At 32.1% G+C, this 19,864-nt stretch overlaps 2 protein-coding genes across 7 annotated transcripts in view; both read right to left on the reverse strand.

Annotated features, from left to right (window-relative positions):
• Window positions 1-1,889: 1,889 nt before the first annotated feature.
• The window catches only part of LOC100648870 (CCR4-NOT transcription complex subunit 6-like), a 412,731-nt gene continuing 394,756 nt past the window's right edge, over window positions 1,890-19,864 (reverse strand). For all 6 annotated transcript variants that reach the window (XM_012313159.3, XM_012313161.3, XM_012313160.3 and 3 more), the window contains 5 exons: window positions 10,415-10,566; window positions 4,713-4,943; window positions 2,636-2,813; window positions 2,408-2,547; window positions 1,890-2,294 (listed from right to left, as the gene is read on the reverse strand). In XM_012313159.3, the coding sequence (XP_012168549.1) occupies window positions 2,218-2,294; window positions 2,408-2,547; window positions 2,636-2,813; window positions 4,713-4,943; window positions 10,415-10,566 (778 nt within the window). In that variant the 3' untranslated portion in view covers window positions 1,890-2,217. The remainder of the gene's footprint in view (window positions 2,295-2,407; window positions 2,548-2,635; window positions 2,814-4,712; window positions 4,944-10,414; window positions 10,567-19,864) is intronic.
• LOC105666190 (protein YIPF5 homolog) lies at window positions 6,114-7,934 on the reverse strand. Its single transcript, XM_012313157.3, has 2 exons — window positions 7,614-7,934; window positions 6,114-7,517 (listed from the first exon to the last, which is right to left on the reverse strand). The coding sequence occupies exons 1-2, from the start codon at window positions 7,807-7,809 to the stop codon at window positions 6,958-6,960; spliced, it is 756 nt and encodes a 251-aa protein (XP_012168547.1). The 5' UTR covers window positions 7,810-7,934; the 3' UTR covers window positions 6,114-6,957.

A 19,864-nucleotide genomic window follows, 5' to 3' on the forward strand; every position in this document is an offset into this window, starting at 1 on the left:
TAATATTTGATATTACTTGAAAAGTAATGATTATTCTGACAAATTTTATTTTGTTATAAGAAATTTTATACTATGTAGCAAATAATAAAATTTACAATACTAATAATACATCAGAAAAAAAGATATGTGGAAGTCAAAAGCATTTAATATTGATATTATGAAGAAAATTGCGTCAATTGAATTTGAAAAAGTATTAACATCAGATATCATTTACTTCATTCATATCATGATAAGTTTTAAAATTCGATGCAAAATTTTTTAAATAAGATAAAGAGAAATTGGCTCGAAATTATGAATAATTATCCTAGCATATTTTGTATGTATGTTCAATTATCATATGTTTATTTCTGAATGCATATACAAACAGGGATTGCCACTTCTATCTTCATTAATTAAAACTATATTGTAATTACCTACTTTATACAACATTTACTACACACATGTCTTTGTTAAACTAATCGTTTACTACTTGTATAATTCAGTTGTTGCATTTGTCAAATGTGAATAGAAGATAAGCCCATTTAATAGTTTTCATTATGAAAACTATACAGTATATCGGTAGTGCCGTTTTGTTTATAAAATGTGTAGGAACACTAGTCATTATAAATGCTAACAGGTATTTAGGTACATCTAAGCAACCTTTACAATTGCTGAAGTTGAAGATCTTACTTTGAGTTACTGCTCTTCGTATACATGTTTTGTATTCAATTACATAAAAAATAAAAGTAGCTTGTTTTTAATGAAAAAACTAAAAGCATTATCAGAAAAATATCAACGTTTTGGAACCTATTATGTATATATGTATATATATATACATATACATACAATATATATATACATATACATACAATATATATATACATATATATATATATATACACATAATATATATTATATATATATATTTATTTATTTATTTATATCAATAATCAATAATTAATTAAAAATAATAAATTTCTATATCTGTTATGATAATACTACGTAACATTAAAATATGAAAATGTTTCAATTGTAATCTTCTATTATTATTTGAGGCCTACTAAAATATTTATAAAACATTTACAAAGATATTATAACATTTTTTGTGCAGAATAATAAAATGTATTATGATACAATAAAATATTACGTTGATGATAAATGAAATTGTATACATTTTCCTTACAGAAACAGATGTTGTATGAGAAATAAATGGATAGAAATTTGTTCCAATCTTCATTTTTGCGTTGAATTACGTTAGATAAAAATTATAAACGCTTAATAAGATCGCTATTACTGACTCAAAAGATCATTGTATTTAATATAACAATACTTACAAACCCTGAAAATTTAAAGAAGAAATATATAATACAAAGTAAGATTAGAAAAAATAAGTTTTGCTATACAATTTAGATTATATGCAACTGAATTAACAAGTAGTAAGTTAGTATTCGTTATTTATCATAATTGGAACTGAACGTCTAATGAATGAATGTCAACTGATTTTCAGGATACTGTGAATGATGAACATCATTACATTATTATACTTACAAATACACTCGCTACAATATTATCTATTTACTTATATAACATTATCATTCTCAATATACGTGGCCAATAAGAACAGATTTGTACTTGCATTGAAATCGTTAAGTTAACTCCAATCACTTCGCACAGCCCAGTATAGTGTGTATGTTTTCATATTTTTTGTTTTTGTTTTCTTTAAAAATACAATTTCTCATTGGATGGCAGCATTCTTATCAAAAAGTTGGCTTGGAGAATGTTGTAATGACATTTAGGAAGAGATTAGGGATTTTCTAGTAGATACTAATTTGTTAATAAATATGTGAGTTGTTCCAATTGTTAATGTGAATATCACAGAGGCTTGATCGGAATATCTTTTTGTAGGAAAATAGGTATCTACATATTACGATGGTAGTAAAGGTTAAAATACTCTTAATATGGGAAAGTTAGTTCTTAAAAATGCAATACACTATACATGGGCTAAACGCATTACAACACACCTCCCTTCACCTGGTCATTAGAATTATTCATCAGTATCTAATAACTTGTGTTGAATGTGCGGTAATATGGAGTATTTGTAACATTCACTATTGAAGTAACTGTCGACTGCGAGTGATATTGCTAGAGCCAGAAGTAAGAGAAAATGTGATGGGGATTTCTTTCTTATTATCTTTTATTATTCCCTTATATTTACTTGGGCCTAGATCGCAGCGGTTGCTACCTGCGTGAGATCAATCCATTGCTTGTTCCTACTGTTGGTGTCATTTCAAGCTCTACTAATAAAGGAAAATGATCTGAAAGAAACAGTTAATTTATATTTAATATATAAATGTCGATTATATTTTGTAGAAAGATTTCATTAAGCTTTATGAAGCATCATAGAAATTTCGTTTCTTTATTCTCTTACCAGATGGAACGTGTGGATGTGGACAACCAACTACTTTATGTTCTTTAAACCAATCTGCACTTAGAGGACCTAAAAGTCCTAATGGTACCATACTTTGTTTCGAGTAGAAAATGTAATCTATTATACCTTTGAATTCGAATCTGCAAGAAAGGGGAGAGCTACGATCTTAACTTCCATTCTATATGAAATAAAAACAAGATATTAACATAACGTATAAGTAAAACTTACGTATAATTAGTATAGGGCATGATATCTTCACTATATGCAGATGCAAGTTTAAAAGAATGAGTGAATTCATTAGGTTTATCGCAACCAGAGATCTTCTGTAAGCATGATTTATAAGCTAAGTCTTTAAAGTCACGGTGATCAGCCGCTACTCGTCCCGAAGTAAGAAATTCAATTACACCTAAAAAAAATAAAAAAAAATATTTAAATAAATGTAAAAGACAAAAATATCAAATATAAATATTATCACATTATGCAATAAAAATATTATTTAATATTTGAAACAAAATTAGATTAGTCAACCTAAGTGTTTCGATAATAAAGGAAAAAGGGACGAAATCAACGTATTATTTATAAATGTCTCATTCTTCATAAAAAGACGATGAAAATAAGATATATTCAAAGTGAATTTTCAAGATACTTAAAAGTAATTCTTTCAGAAATAAAATCTTATTATATGTATATCCTATATTTTGTTATACGACATGAATCATTGGATGAAATATCCATTAACATGGCAAGTGATATTAACAATTAATAAAATAGAAATTAAATATTAAATCAAATGTTAAAAATCTAAATATAGACGAGATTTCAGAATTAGATTATGTTTTCTATAAGTTAATCATTACGAACATACACTTTCTCTAGATTAACATTGGACTTAAAGTTATTTTTAAAGAACAAAGTAAGATTGTTACTCCTATTTTATTAAATACTGCATAAAAAAATTGTTTATTTCAAACAGCCTTTATATTAAAATATTTTATACTAATATTCTCAAATAAATGATATAAAGACATCTAAGTATTACAGTTCAATTTATAAATATTGTAAAGTCGACCAGTTGCGGAAAGACGCGATCGCGAGGAAGCGCATCAACGGAAGTCGTAAATTCCTGTTACGATTATAATAATCGACGCCACGAACAGATCGATCCCCTCATTTCTGTTGGGATAATAGGGGTGGTTGAGTTGGTATAACACTGCGGTTAACAGGTTATGATATATGTTTTATTTCCAACAGCTGATTTCACTGATGATATAAATGTTCGGAGATACTTGTGGGTTAGGCTACGATGTCGAATTGTAATGTCTTTTACAATTAGGTTTAAAGTGTTCGACTCGTATCGGTATTAGCCACTTGTCGAGTGGCGACTAAGTTTTGACTCTTTTACATTTACATTTACATTTTACAATTTTAAATGATACTCTACAATTTAAGATACTTTACATATTGCGTTAACCTGTTTTGATTTTTAAGCAAAATAAGGAAGCCATACATTTTAATGTACTTGGTTGTTTATACAATACGATATTCGATTTCGGTGCAATATATACAATAAATTATTTGCAATTAATGCTTTGATTTTGTTTAAACAACATTTTTGTTTGATCATCGATGGAAAATAATGTCAGGAAATGCGAAACTCAAGTATACGGTACGATCGCTCGCTTTTTTCTTATAAAAATTATTATATCAAAGTAACAGGCACTCGAGAGTGCCATAATTTAGGCTTCTCTCTGTACTGCGTGCTGAGCCAAGGGCTCAGTAGAGTCGTCAACCAAGACGAAAGTTCAAGAAATATATGTATTATACATACAGTCTATTAAAACTTTAATCTTATAATTTAATCTTACTTTAGCAAACTTTACGAAACTTTACTAAACTCACGGTAGCCTTTTAAGAGTTTCAAGACGTTCTTAATTGAAGTTTTCTTCTCTAAAGTTAGCGAATTATTTGTGAATAGTTCTATCAGATACGAAACCTTTTCTGTGAACATCACACACCTCATTTGGTGGTTGAAAAAGAGATCTTTTAAATCTCGACAATGTATTCTACTCTCTATTATATCTAAAATATTATTCTGAGAAACCAATCAATTGTAATGAACGTTGTTTCAAAAGACACGCGAAGAAAACAATCTTTCGTCTTTCTTCGACGTGTTCAAATATTGCCTGTCCAAAAAGTGCAAGAAACCGACCTTTTCGGACGATTCAGAGCATTTTGGAAAAATCAAGTATCGCGTAAAATTGTATGTAAAGCTAACGTATAAGATATAAATGATAGTATAGTTTACCAGAGTCAGGTAGAGAATTGAAGTCACCGCAAAGTAACAGCTGAACATTGGAAGAATCAGGCTTGTGACCAGGTCTGAAAGACTGGCCAGCTTGGTCCAAAATGGAACGTAATTCATTACTGAGCATCATTGTTTGTATTAATTTAACATCGCAAAATTCTGGATCCCAATGAATGTGGGCAGTGCAAACTAAAATCGGTTGTTGAACTTGTGCTGGATCAGATGGAAGGCCTGAAAAAATACCAAATATTATTGCTTTACTTTTAGTGAACATAATTTAATGTCTCGCTGAATATTCGTAAATTTTATTCAAATGGTTTGATTAAGAAACAGCTGATGAATTATGGATATTAAAATCATATATTAAATAGTAAATATCAAATATTTGTAAAATATAATAATAATTAATTCCATAGATTTTAATACGTATTGCTAATATGATTAGAGAAGAGTTGTAGACATTAATTATTCTGGAGCAATGTAAAGCGAAGAAATCAATTAACCCTTTGAGTGCTGTGGGCGCATATAGGTGTCTGGCGAAAGCTATCGGTGTGGACTAAGAACACATATATGCGCTTTCTATAAGTGCCCGGCATGGGCTAAGGACGCATGTATGGGTTTTTCAATTTTTCCGAACACCTACGCAGAAGTAATACTATTAGGTTTGTGTGAAATAAATATAAATGCATTCCTTACGGCAGTAAACAAATGCCAATAGTGGCTCGTTATCGTCGAAGTGGTCACCACTTGTAAGAAAATTCTACATCTGGTTTTTTTAGTTTTCTCAAGCACTGAATTTTTCACACACAACTAAATTATTAACTTGTGTTATATTTACTAAATTTAGTTTTCTAGTTTATTGTTTTCTAGTTTATTACCCAAATTCTAGTTAACTGTAAATTTCAATGTTTATAATAAATAATTAAAAATTACTAAAAAATAACGCGCTTGAATCATTTAATCTCGTGCAAAAGAATTACTATAACTTATTACGATTTTCGCTTTGAATAGTCAATCAACAGAGTTCAGTCTAACGAAAAAGTATTCCGTCCACAGCGATCGTCAGCGCTAGTCAGCGTCCGTACGGACGACATAGGCCGCGAGTAATCAGCACTCAAAGGGTTAATTGGACTAAATAATATTATATTAAATTTATAATGTCGTGTACTTATTAGGATAGGTTCGAATTTTATGATGATTGTAATAATAAATTAATTTTGGGATACCAAAAAAGGAATATTACTACTGACCGAAAAAATATCAAGGCAAAGTTGCGGTTATTAATCAATCTAATAAATCTTATCCCATCTAATGAAATTCATAATTATGCAAGAGGTGAATAATAAGAGGAAAATAACAAGAGAAATATTTATAATACAAAATAATGACTTTTCAAAGAAATAATAAACTTAAATTTATTGTCGAGATAGTCTTTTCGTAACTGTTTTTCATTAAATACGATATTTATTTCATTACATTAGTATTTTATAAGTAACTATCTATCTTGAAATGCAACTGAGTTTATATCACTATGTTCTAACTACAAGTTTAGGGTAACTGCTAATTAATTCTATTAACGCAATTCTTCTTTCTTCTTGTATATGAAAATATCATCTAAATCGAGCAATTATTAATAATTAATGCAGAAGGAAGACATTAAAATTATATACACATGTGTGTTGTAGAAATTTGATGAGTCACAATAAAATATTAAACCATAATAACTGTATATAAGTTATATACATAAGTTTTATTTTTATGCACATCTCATTCTTTGCAAATATATGATATTTGATCCATTTGATTCAAATTTATTTACTTGTGTGATTTTATAAATTACGCTAAAATGGTAGAAATGATAGAATAATCTATACATAATCTAATATCACACTGATATGAAAGATGAGAACAATAATTGTTTATTGTACAATTTATTTAAGACTTATAAAATAATCGAATAACTTATGGTAATATATTCAAAAAATGTATTGTACATATATGTAAATTACATTATTACAATATATAAAATGTCACATTGATACATTTTCAAGATGAGATGCTTTAAGTAACAATACATGTTCAGCAATGTATTGACTTTTATTTGTAATTGATAATATTGTATAAATGTGATTGTATATTTATGTGATTCAGCATACAAATGTATCATTATGTTATATATTGCATTAAATATTTAATCATAATAAGTAGCTTTATATAAGAAGGTAGCAAAAGTATACAAATTTTGCTAAAATATTATCATCAATGTAAAAACACCATAAAGAAGACCACAAGGATATGCAATAAGAAGCCGTTGATTTTCTTCTCCTGACATAGTTGTAAGGAGCCTAGATGCGGATAAAGTTGACCAAGCAACTGCAAACATGGCAAGAAATAAACCGATCGGGCCTCTCAAAGTTGTAAAAACACTTAAACCAGCAAGGACTACTACAGGTAATAAACAATAACCTAACACAGATGCCACGGAAGACAATGTAATATTACTAGAACTGCTCATTAACGATTGCAGGATATACATCAAAATGCACGATGTTACAGCTAAACCATAAACATAACCGAAATGTGCTTTTGAACCAGCTAATAAGAGAAACGCGGCGAGCATTAAACAAAATGCTACTGGTCCGGCTAAATCTGAATCCTGAAGTAAATAATTCGCATCGTCTATTTGTGCTTTTCTATGAAATGGATTTAATACAGCTAATGTTTTTTGTAATATTCTATCAGGATCGATGCCCAATTCTTCTAACAGAGGTGGTTCTTCTTCTTCATCTACAAATCCAGCTGATCCTAAAATATTTGTATCAAACGTAATAAACAGTTATTTAAAGCGACATAAGATATCTTGATTGAAATCTGTTTTAAAACTATTTTTACGGTACGTACCACCAGCAAATGTATTTTGAACAGGATCGAGAACAGGATAACCTTTTTGCGCGTATGAATAATCACCAGCTTGTTGATCATTATATGTTTGAAATTCGAATTGTTGGTTAGGTTGATCAAAGCCAGAGGAATCAAAGTTATAATGGCTTTGAGGAGATTGTCCCCAATAATTTTCTTGTCCAGTATAACCAGACATTTGTGTGTAATATTTTTTATAGTGTATAAATTTATTTCTTTTTAATCCGAACTTGCACTAAATTCGTAACTGCAATTGACACATTCACATAAGTTAATAGGTTATGAAGTAGCAGTCTACTAGTTCTTGCGTGTGCTACATGATGGCGCAGTTTGAAATACATATCTCAGTCGATAAGCGGATAAAAACACAGACGATAAAAATTAAAAAATTGTCGATATCTATAACGTATATCGATTCATCAATCGATATTAAGCTATTTGAAAGCTATTTGAAAGCTATTTGAAAATCAAAATTACCGACTTGACAATTTTTGTCACTTGTTACTTATTCGAGTTAAAAGAACGTACAAAAATTTCGAAAGCTTTTTAGAAATTTATTAAAAGTAACTGCATTTCCTACATAAGTTTGAAATATACTTTTATTTTACCAAATTACTAATTCCGTATTCTCTTCAATTATATGTAGCGTCTAGAATCTAGAAGTATTTATACAGTAATTGTATAAATATTTATACTTATACATATTACTATATAAATCATTTACTAAACAATTGAAATTAATTCGTATATTTAACATAGTTTCATTAATATCTATTTTTACTATCTGCGCATCTATTTTCCCCTCTGACTGTAATTGTTCATACATAGCCCAAAAAAATTTCCATGAATTGGATGAAAAAGGGTGATTCACATCTAACTTTATTGACTTTCGGATATCTTGTAAGGGAGACAATCCTATGTAACATGCTCTTTGTCCGAGGCTTGGGACGATCATGGTTCAAAAGTTATGAGAAAAAGAAAATTGTACTTGTTACATTACGTTCACTCCGATATAAATAGGTTAGGTCTACCTCACTCTAGTTTTCTTATTTAAAGACCGAAACCAGCAGCGAGATGGGGTTCCTCAGGCCGAATTCAAGGAATCTGCCTCTCGGCATCAACCTAACCTAGCCGAACCTAGCCGAACCTAGCCATACCTTAACTCGACATATTAGGATCGCAATCCCATTCAAATGCATATGCAATTTCATTTTTAGCCACTTACATTCGAGTAAATGCAATACGACCTGTACAATTTTCTTTTTCTCGTAACTTTTGAACCGCGATCGTCCTTCTACGATATATTCGAAATTCAAGAAAATTAAAGCTGCGGATAAGAGGTGCCCTTTTCCCACTTTTTTACACCACTCTATACCGATGGACAGGGGATCGTAGGTGTGGTGTCCCTAGCTACTAGCTGGACACATAACACGCGCAAGTAGTTATATTTTGAGATAGCCTCTCGTGAGTTAATACGCTCGTAAAAAAAGTGGATCGTATGACATGTAAGGGGACGTTTGCTAGATGGCTATCCGAGATAGGATTGACATTCTGGCATCTCTACGTCATGAATTATAAGGCTGCTCGCGTATATGTAGTCTATGAACTTGTGCCACTTCATCTTCTTCAGATGATACGAAACGTGCTCCTCGATTTATGCTATTATAATTTATGACTCGCAATTAATTAAGAAATTGCTCCGATATCGAATACTGTCTATCAGTATGTTTTGTTGACTGCTTTTGCGATTCGAACACCTCTGTATCATGATCAGATGCCATTCGGTTTTTAATATGCATGTTCGATCCGCTCAACCTTGTAATGGCCTGCTTGTTATGATCTTGTAATTATATCGATGGCAGTCACAGGTTTACAAGTTCGTTCGTACGAAGCTAATATGTTTAATTACGTGGGAAATACACATGATTATATTTCTCGTTCATGGTAATATTTAGTTTACAGCTGAGGCCTGTAAATCAAATAACAGTTTTGCTTCTAAAGCAAAATTTGTCCCACTACGGGGATAATGCAAATATTTAAACAAAATCTTCTGAATAATAGAAATAATAGAGTTTCTTTGCACCTAGGGGATACATGTTTAATACGTAGGAATAATCATGAGAGCACGCGAAGGTTTCGAATAGTGGGAACATTTGAAAGACAATGTTTCAGTGAAAACAGTTCTTCTGACTGCAGCAGGAAGTTTCAAAATTACTTTGCAATTTTGAAAGCGTTCATTAGTGAAACTTCTTTGACAAAGAAAAATCGCTCATACTAAATTGATATGATTTTATGATTCAGGAGCGAGTGTAGTGAAAGTGGCAAACCGTGTGCCAAAATATACGTATATAGGGTGTTCAAAAGAAGATTGATAGAAATTTAAAGAGTAGTTCTACGAAATGGAAATAAGATGAACATGAAGAGTAAAAATATTATGTTTGGGTTACAACCATTGGAACATTCTGTTTGTTGCAAAGAGTAATGTATTGCATGTATATATAACACATGCACAGTTGACAGGTATTTCACTCACTCTTTTATTCTGATTAACTAAAATTAGCTAGTTTTTTCTATTTATATTAATATTAGCTACTGTAATATTAATTTTTCAGCAATATGTACTGAAATTAAATTACAGTTTCATGATAAATTTTATATATTTGCAATAATTTGGAAGTGTCCAAATATTATACTTATGGACGATAATGTATGCAGTAATCATAATAATATTTGATCCATGTATTCATTATCAGCAGTATATTTAGGCTCGTAAGATCACTCACCATTATCCCAAGCAGCTTCCTTGGTCCTAAGCAGGGCAGCTAATCCAATATTATCCTTTGGCATTACTCGATTCAGCATGTTGTCAGAACCTTCTGCATTTGCCATTGCCAATTGGTTAAATTCGACTAAATGCTCTTTTATTAACGTAAATCTGTCGAAAAACAAGGAACAAATGGATTAGAACGACACGAAGTTGTGTTTTACTGTTAATTTCGTAATAATAATTTTTTTTTTAATTATAACAGGAATTGAGATATATCATTCTTTAACTTGATATACAGTGAAAGTCAGCAATGAGTTGTACGTTTCTTAAAAACGAGGTTCGTATAATATTGACACACCTACAGACTCGTTCATGTTTCTTACTATTAATTTAGGCTTTATGATCTTTTCACATTTTTTCAATAGATCTCGTCCCTTTAAGATGTACCTATACTCATTTTTGACTATTACTGTATACACGATATCGAAGAATGTAATACAATGGATGGAAAAACAAATTCATCGATTATCACGAATTAACGTCAACTTTATCGTATAATTGTATAATAACGTGAATGTATTGCTTTAATTAAATTTAGTTAAGTCGTATAGCTTTATCATATTTCAAGTTGTACGAACGTGCCTACAGAATTAGCGAATTCGATCGCTGTAAAATTAGTATGCTTCTGTTACGTGATAAAACGACGTGATCGAAGAAATCATTCTTCTTGTTGATCTATTTGCATAAAAATTCCACGAGTGATTAGCGAAACTTAATTTCGTTGAGTGAAAAAGAAACTTTGCAACTTGGATACGATGGCCAGAGGATTTTCGTTGGGAAACTTATAAGAAGGCGTATCACGTACACCATGTAGAATACAGATTTCTCTCGCTGTTATGTGTAGCACGTATAGTTGGCCAGTATATTCTTCACTGAAACTCCATTACAAGCCATCATCCCTCTTACGATCTTACAAGAACCTCTAAACAACATGGAAGCAACGTTACCCATAGATATCGAGTAGGCGTCACGTAGAGCACATCAACGTTTTTGCAAAAGTTGATGCTTAATGAACGAAAAAAGATTCGGAATTGTTCATTTAGTCAACTTTAAATGGCACAGCTAAACGGAGACTTAAATTTCCCTTCATTCGCTACTGTATGTAATCGATCGGTCTCTATTCTACTTATTTTAAATTCGTCAATCATTTTTTTTTATTATTATTTAATTTGTACTGTACAATTTGTCCAGCTGGACGTTTGGTAAATTTTTCTAAGTTAATTGCTAAATAACATGTGGGTGTTTACCCACAGTGGGATACCATCTTCGAGTTTGAATATTTTATTTCTTCAGTCAGATCAGTAGGGTATTTTCTCGAACAAAGGTCTTTTTTTTTATTTAATTTGCACTTTACAATTTGTCCAGCTGGACGTTTGTTAAATTTTTCTAAGTTAATTGCTAAATAACATGTGGGTGGCTACTCCCAGTAGGATACCATCTTCGAGTTTGACTATTTTATTTCTTCAGTCAGGTGTGTGGGTTGTTTTCTCGAACAAAGGTCTTCTTTTTTATTTAATTTGCACTTTACAATTTGTCCAACTGGACATTTGGTAAATGTTTCTAACTTAATTGCTAAATAACATGTGGGTGGCTACCCCCAGTGGGATACCATCTTTGAGTTTGACTATTTTATTTCTTCAGTCAGGTGTATGGGGTGTTTTCTCGAACAAAAGTTCTTTTCTATTTAATTTGTACTTTACAATTTGTCCAACTGGACATTTGGTAAATGTTTCTAACTTAATTGCTAAATAACATGTGGGTGGCTACCCCCAGTAGGATACCATCTTCGAGTTTGACTATTTTATTTCTTCAGTCAGGTGTGTGGGTTGTTTTCTCGAACAAAGGTCTCCTTTTTTATTTAATTTGTATTGTACAATTTGTCCAGCTGGACATTCGATAAATTTTTCTTATTTAATTGCTAAATAACATGTGGATGGCTACTCCCAGCAGGATACATCTTCCAGTTTGACTATTTTATTTCTTCAGTCAAGTCTGTGGGGTGTTTTCTCGAATAAAAGTTTTCTTTTCTATTTAATTTGTACTTTACAATTTGTCCAGTTGGACATTCGGTAAATTTTTCTTACTTAATTGTTAAATAACATGTGGATGGCTACCCCCAGTGGGATACCATCTTCGAGTTTGACTATTTTATTTCTTCAGTCAGGTCAGTGGGGTATTTTCTCGAACAAAGGTCTTCTTTTTTATTTAATTTGTATTGTACAATTTGTCCAGCTGGACGTTTGTTAAATTTTTCTTACTTAATTGTTAAATAATATGCGGATGGCTACTCCCAGCAGGATACATCCTCGAGTTTGACTATTTTATTTCTTCAGTCAGGTGTGTGGGTTGTTTTCTCGAACAAAAGTTCTTTTCTATTTAATTTGTACTTTACAATTTGTCCAACTGGACATTTGGTAAATTTTTTTAATGTAATTACTAAATAACATGTGGATGGTTACCCCCAGCGGGATACCATCTTCGAGTTTGACTATTTTATTATTATTTTATTAATTTAGGTCATGGACGTCATTTTCAACAATTTTTGAGTTAATGAAATTCCTGTAGAGCGAGTACTTTCTTCTATTATATGTTTTCGTTATTCAAGTCGTCTAAAATTATTAATTATTATTAGGAATGTTTAGTAATGTGAATAAAGACAGTCTAAATCCACTGAAATGAGACTCACTCGAGCGCACGTTTGCCTCAAGATCTTCAACTTGATTTCCTCAAAAACGAGGCGTTAAGAGAACAAATTTTCTTCTTTCTTTTCAAGTTGTTTTTTCAAGTAGAATCGCCTGTTGGTCACTTTTGTGCCAGTTATTGGATATCCGGTAGCAAAATATGCTTTTCAATACACGTAACTTAAATTTGTAGTCTATCAGTTTCATAGAAAGCTAGTAAATATCTATATATTTTGGTGAAATTTAAATTGGTCCGGATACTCGTGAGGATATTCTGCCAACAAGCAAGGTAGGTTAAAGAATTTCCTTTTAATTGATTCGCTTGTTTTCCATATTTGTTCTAACAATAAAAAAGGAGCATTGATCTAACGAATTGTTTTACAATTGTACATGATCTGTTGTTCTAGATTATTGTGAATCGACGAGGGCATTGTTTCTCCCTTTTCCATGATTTTCTCCCAAATTTTTTTTTTTTATTTATTTCTTTATATTCACAATTTGTCCAATTTGGACATTTGGTAGAATATTGTCTCCCAAATGGATGAAAAACGAACGAATCTCCAAAGGACCTTTTTACCTACTCTATACGCAGTTTTACGAAGTTTTGACGTTTAAATTGGCGACAGATTGTATATGAATCGACGAAGGTACACGTATCGATTGCTGTAATGTAACACGGAAGTCGTATTAAAAGTTGCTGGAAATAGCGCAGAATAGTTTGTGGCATCAGGAAGAAAGTAGGAACTCGTTAAATAACGGTGGTCTTTCGTCCTTGCAGAGATTAGATTGTTAGTCTTCCATTGGCATCGCATTTATTATACGGCTGGGATTTTGCGGCCGAGCGGCGAATTAAGTGTATAAAGTGGCTGACAGATGCAACGGTTGCACCGGCCTTTAAAGAAACTGCGCGCTCTCTTACAGTCCATGCTGAATGTAGTACCTTTCGTTGCACGTTAGCCGTTAACAGAGCCCATTTGTGCAGCAGACCATTTCTGTCTCGTATCTTGTTATCCCCTGAGATGCGAGCACAGATATCTAATATTTCCACCACTCTACCCGTAGCTTTCAGTCTTCGGTTACAAAACTTAGAATGAGTTTCACAGGGTTAATACTGACCCATCATACACTAATACCACTAAGCTGTACCGTGGCTTCTATGAATTCCCAGCGAAGATATAATTAACGAGGCTGGCTGTCCTATAGTCGTTCCAGATTTCATGTCGCCTGGGACTCATCGACTCTTCGCTTTTTCTATCTGTCCAAGGACCGTGCATCGGCAAAGCAGCTCGTTAATCGATCTCATTTAACGTTGTGATTCTCATCCAGTATGCCGCAGGAATTTTTCAAACACGAGACACCTGATTATATCAGTCATGGCTACTGACTATTTTTCTTCTTAGGCTTTAGACTGTCGAATAAAAACAACGATAGCTCCTGTGAATAGCCTGTTAAATATAATGTACGCTGTGGGAATAAATTCGCGCTAGAAGCAGAGTCAGCGAGATTCTATAGCTCTGAATAAATCGAGAAACAAGAACAACGTTTTTTCGCTCGCAGCTTCGTTTCCGGGAAATTCCTTTTTATTATTTAACTTGTACTTTACAATTTGTCCTGCTGGACATTCGGTAGATTTTTCTAGCTTAATTGCTAAATAACACGTGGATGGCTACCTCCAGCGGGATACCATCTTCGAGTTTGACTATTTTATTTCTTTAGTGAGGTGAGTGGGGTGTTTTCTTTTTAGTCTTCTTTCTATCAGAGTTTTGCTCGTTTCAACAGCCAGCCGGTTTGAATGTCCTTGACATTTTTCTGCGTATCTGCCGATTTCTTCTTTGACCGTTGGTATTTTTAAGTCTCTACGTATATTCTCGTTTCTGACATACCATAGGGCGTTGACTATTGTTCTCAGTATCTTCTATTGTAGCCACTCTAGTTTATTTATGTGGCTTATTGCCACATAAATTGGCCCCCAATAGGTTGTCCCCCATAGTGGTATTCCGTACGTGCAAACTGGTTTTATTATCGTTTTGTAGATTTTTAGTTTATTTTCTATGCTGAGTTTAGAGTTTCGACTAGTTAGCCAGTACACCTGTCTTCTTTTTATTCGTATTTTGTCTATAATTGATTTAGTATGTTGTTTCCATGCAAGTTGTGCGTCTATGTGGAGTCTTAGGTATTTAACTTGCTTTGTTTGTGTCACGTGCGTGCTATTCAATTGGATATTTGGTGGTTTTCATTTTCTTAGTGTAAATGTAATATGGTTGCATTTACTGGGGTCTGCTTTTATTTGTTCTGGGAAAATTCGGCTTGAAAATCTGTCGAGTATCCGACTAATTTTTAACTAAGCCCGATTAAACTCTATTTGTTCGAAAATGAAACTTCAAGCGACAGGTATTTTTTTATACTGTACTTTTGACTTAGTTTTGCATGTAAAGTAACTATGCCAATTGTCCATTTCTATTTAATTAAGAATTAGAGAAGTATACTTAAATACAAATAGTCGACGAGTTCGCAAGTTTGATTTTCTTGGAATTGGAGCTTCCAAGGCAATTTTGTTATTCTTGATCTTCGTCTTATTTCGAGTCACATAATCTTCCTTTTCATCACGGATTTTGATGTATCCCACGGTGTATATTTTGGTGTGTCGCAAAATTTTAGCAATCATTCTATATGTGCCATGAAGCGATGTCTAACAACTTTTTTCATTTGTAATACGACAGATGAGATTCAGCGCGAAACGACGATACTATTGAGAGTATTCTGAAAATTACACAGCATGTTTGATTATGTTTTAGATGAACAACGACCTCAAAATTTATGTTTGAGAAATGTTTGCGTATGTAACATCAAAAATGAAATTCAATGCAAACCGACAGCATTATTGAGAGTATTCTGAAAATTACATAGCATGTTTGATTATGTTTTAGATGAACAACGACCTCGAAATTTATGTCTGAAAAATGTTTGGGTATGTAACATCACAAATGAAATCCAATGCAGATTGACAATATTATTGAGAGTGTTTTGAAAATTACATAGCATGTTTGATTATGTTTTAGATGAACAACAACCTCGAAATTTATGTTTGAAAAATGTTTGCGTATGTAGTATCACAAATAAAATTCAATGAAAACCGACAATATCACTGGGAGTATTCTGAAAATTACATAGCATGTTTGATTATGTTTTAGACGAACAACGACCTCGAAATTTATGTTTGAAAAATGTTTGCGTAAATCACAAATGAAATTCAATGCAAACCGACAGTATTATTGAGAGTATTTTGAAAATTACATAGCATGTTTGATTATGTTTTAGACGAACAACGACCTCGAAATTTATGTTTGAAAAATGTTTGCGTAAATCACAAATGAAATTCAATGCAAACCGACAGTATTATTGAGAGTATTTTGAAAATTACATAGCATGTTTGATTATGTTTTAGACGAACAACGACCTCGAAATTTATGTTTGAAAAATGTTTGCGTAAATCACAAATGAAATTCAATGCAAACCGACAGTATTATTGAGAGTATTCTGAAAATTACACAGCATGTTTGATTATGTTTTAGATGAACAACAACCTCGAAATTTATGTTTGAAAAATGTTTGCGTATTGTAGTATCGTGGACAAAAGGCCTAAGAGATATCGGGTGAACCATAAACAATGTCGCGAGAGAGCTGTAACATCAACCACATCTCAATCTATATCAAAGACCAGGCAGCACACCGAGGGCAAGGTGGTAACTAGATGCCTACACATCTTTACTGCGTACCCTCAATATTCTTAAGGACCCACCATAAATCTTGGCATTTTCATGGTTAAGGTCCTTCAGACAAAAAAAAGCATCTTTTATTTCGAGTGTTCTTTACATTTTTGTCTACTACGGGAAGATACGGTAATGTTAGTTTTTCTCGCGTTCGGTATCTTTCGTTAGCAACTTTCTCTCAAGGGCGGTTAGCACCCTTCCTTATCCACCAACTTAGAAAATTAGCCAATTGACAGCGAGGTCTATTTCCCTCACTCTCCTAATGAAAACTTGTCCTTAACAAATCAGCTCTTTTCGTGTCCTTAGACCTACCCATCACTAGCTTTCCCCCGCCACAACATCGTCACTAAACTTTACTGATTTTCCAACTTTCGAATAGTCGACGTCTTTTTACCGGGTTTCTACCCTTAGATCAGTCGCCTACTTAATTTATATAAAGTTGTTAGAGTAAAGTGTAATTTATATGTGTCAATTCAGTGTATACTCAATTGTGACTATTAAGTGCATAATAAAGTGTAATAAAAAGAAAGTTAATAGTTGTGTTACGGCTCAACCTTCTTGTTTTTATAATCTGAGTCACAAGTTTACGTGACAGTGTCGTCGGTCCTTCAATTGAATAGTTTCGTAGAAAAGGCCTACGTAACACTGGCCACGAGCGGTTGCGAAACACGTGTGTGGTGGGGCTAAGACAAAGGGATGCTAAGGGAGAAAGACGAATTAACAGTCAGTGTCAGTGGAGAAGCCAGAGAGCGTGATCGAGAAGTCGGTGAGTGTGAGTTGTGTTGTCGTGATAGTATTGCTAGTGTTGTCGAGAGAGTGTGGTGTGCGTAAGAGGAAGAGCGTTGGATCCGTAGTGACGAGAGTTGCAAATTAACTATTGAGTTGCCTAAATTATAGTACGTTATTATATTTAGTTCACGTTAAACAACCATCGTTTCCTGTTTAATCAACATCTGTACAATCCATTCATTGTAAATTAATCATAATAGTTTACGATACTACAGTATGTAATATCACAAATGAAATTCAATGCTAATCGACAGTATTATTGAGAGTATTCTGAAAATTACACAGCATGTTTGATTATGTTTTAGATGAATAACGACCTCGAAATTCATATTTGACAAATGTTTGCGTACGTAACATACGCAATGAAAATCGACAGTATTATTGAGAGTATTTTCAAAATTACATAACATGTTTGATTATGTTTTAGATTAACAACGACCTCGAAATTTATGTTTGAGAAATGTTTGCGTATGTAACATCACAAATGAAATCCAATGCAGATTGACAATATTATTGAGAGTGTTTTGAAAATTACATAGCATGTTTGATTATGTTTTAGATGAACAACGACCTCAAAATTTATGTTTGAAAAATATTTACGTATGTAGTGCCATAAATGAAATTCAATGCAAATTGACAATATTATTGAGAGTGTTTTGAAAATTACATAGCATGTTTGATTATGTTTTAGATGAACAACGACCTCGAAATTTATGTTTGAAAAATGTTTGCGTATGTAGTATCGCAAATGAAATTCAATGCAAATCGACAGTATTATTCAGAGTATTTTCAAAATTACATAGCATGTTTGATTATGTTTTAGATTAACAACGACTTCGAAATTTATGTTTGAAAAATGTTTGGATACCTAATATCACAAATGAAATCCAATGCAAATCGACAGTATTATTGAGAGTATTCTGAAAATTATACAGCATGTTTGATTATGTTTTAGATGAACAACGACCTCGAAATTTATGTTTGAAAAATGTTTGCGTATGTAGTATCACAAATGAAATTCAATGCAAAGGCAGAGTATCATTGAGAGTATTTTGAAAATTACATAACATGTTTGATTATGTTTTAGATGAACAACGACCTCGAAATTTATGTTTGAAAAATGTTTGGATACATAATATCACAAATGAAATCCAATGCAAAGCGAGAGTGTCATTGAGAGTATTTTCAAAATTACACAGCATGTTTGAATATGTTTTAGATGGACAACGACCTCGAAATTTATGTTGGACAATCTTTTTCAAATATAACACGACAAATGGGATGCAGAGCGGAACAACAATATTATTAAGAGTACTCGGGAAATTGTATATAGTATGTTCGCATATTTAGCATTATTTAGCACACTTAAGGAGCACTATGCGCGAATGAAATAGATCTAATGGCTACTGGTAATAAATTACATTCCTAGCATGTAGCTGTGCAGGTGAGAGAACTGCTGCATTTTGACAAATAACGAGAAGGAAATGCCAGGTAAGAAATTTCTGTTGTGGTAGATGTGTACGCCAGTTGTACAGTTAACAGTTGCTATGAAGTTAATTGTATTTTGCGTATTATGCAACGAACGTGCCGATCCATCATTGTCTCATGTTTTGCTAATTAGATAACTGTAAAGATGGTGAAATATGTTAGAATTTACGCGTATCACGGACCGTTCGTTTTGTATATCTATGCAAAACTGTATGTGCAGCTAAGCACAACCTATAAATTACCACTGTGAATAGTTGAAAAGTACTAGAACTAGAGTTTGCAATCATTTAAGGTCTTGATGTGTCAAGAAATGTTGGCAAGAGAATAATTGTTTTAGTTTTTACGTGGTCCTAGTTACGTAGATTGTGTTACATTTGCATAAAATCTTGCATTGTGTTTGTATAAAATATTCTTCGCAATTCCAATATTTATGACGAGATAAAGATAGATTTCAAAAATTTGCCATTTAATTATACAAAGATTAATATGAATTCCAATTTATATTATTATACAGATATTATTCGAATCAATAAGGATTTATCTTTTTATGGTAGCAATCAGAATTTATAATCCTAAGCTACGCTTTACAAACCATGGACAATTTTTCTTTCCTAATTTTTCCCCCCTTAGAACTAATAGTTTTCTGAAAAATCAATTTTCAAGGAGATTAGAAATTTT

The sequence above is a fragment of the Bombus terrestris genome, chromosome 10 (assembly GCF_910591885.1).
Source record: "Bombus terrestris chromosome 10, iyBomTerr1.2, whole genome shotgun sequence".
Classification (NCBI taxonomy): Eukaryota; Metazoa; Arthropoda; class Insecta; order Hymenoptera; family Apidae; genus Bombus; species Bombus terrestris.

What these genes read in the sequence shown, in the direction of transcription:
- LOC105666190 (XM_012313157.3), bottom strand. Translation starts at nt 7,809, where the DNA reads ATGTCTGGTTATACTGGACAAGAAAATTATTGGGGACAATCTCCTCAA. An exon ending in TCAAAATACATTTGCTGGTG is followed by an intron (nt 7,518 to 7,613) that starts GTACGTACCGTA and finishes CAAATATTTTAG; the next exon opens with GATCAGCTGGATTTGTAGAT.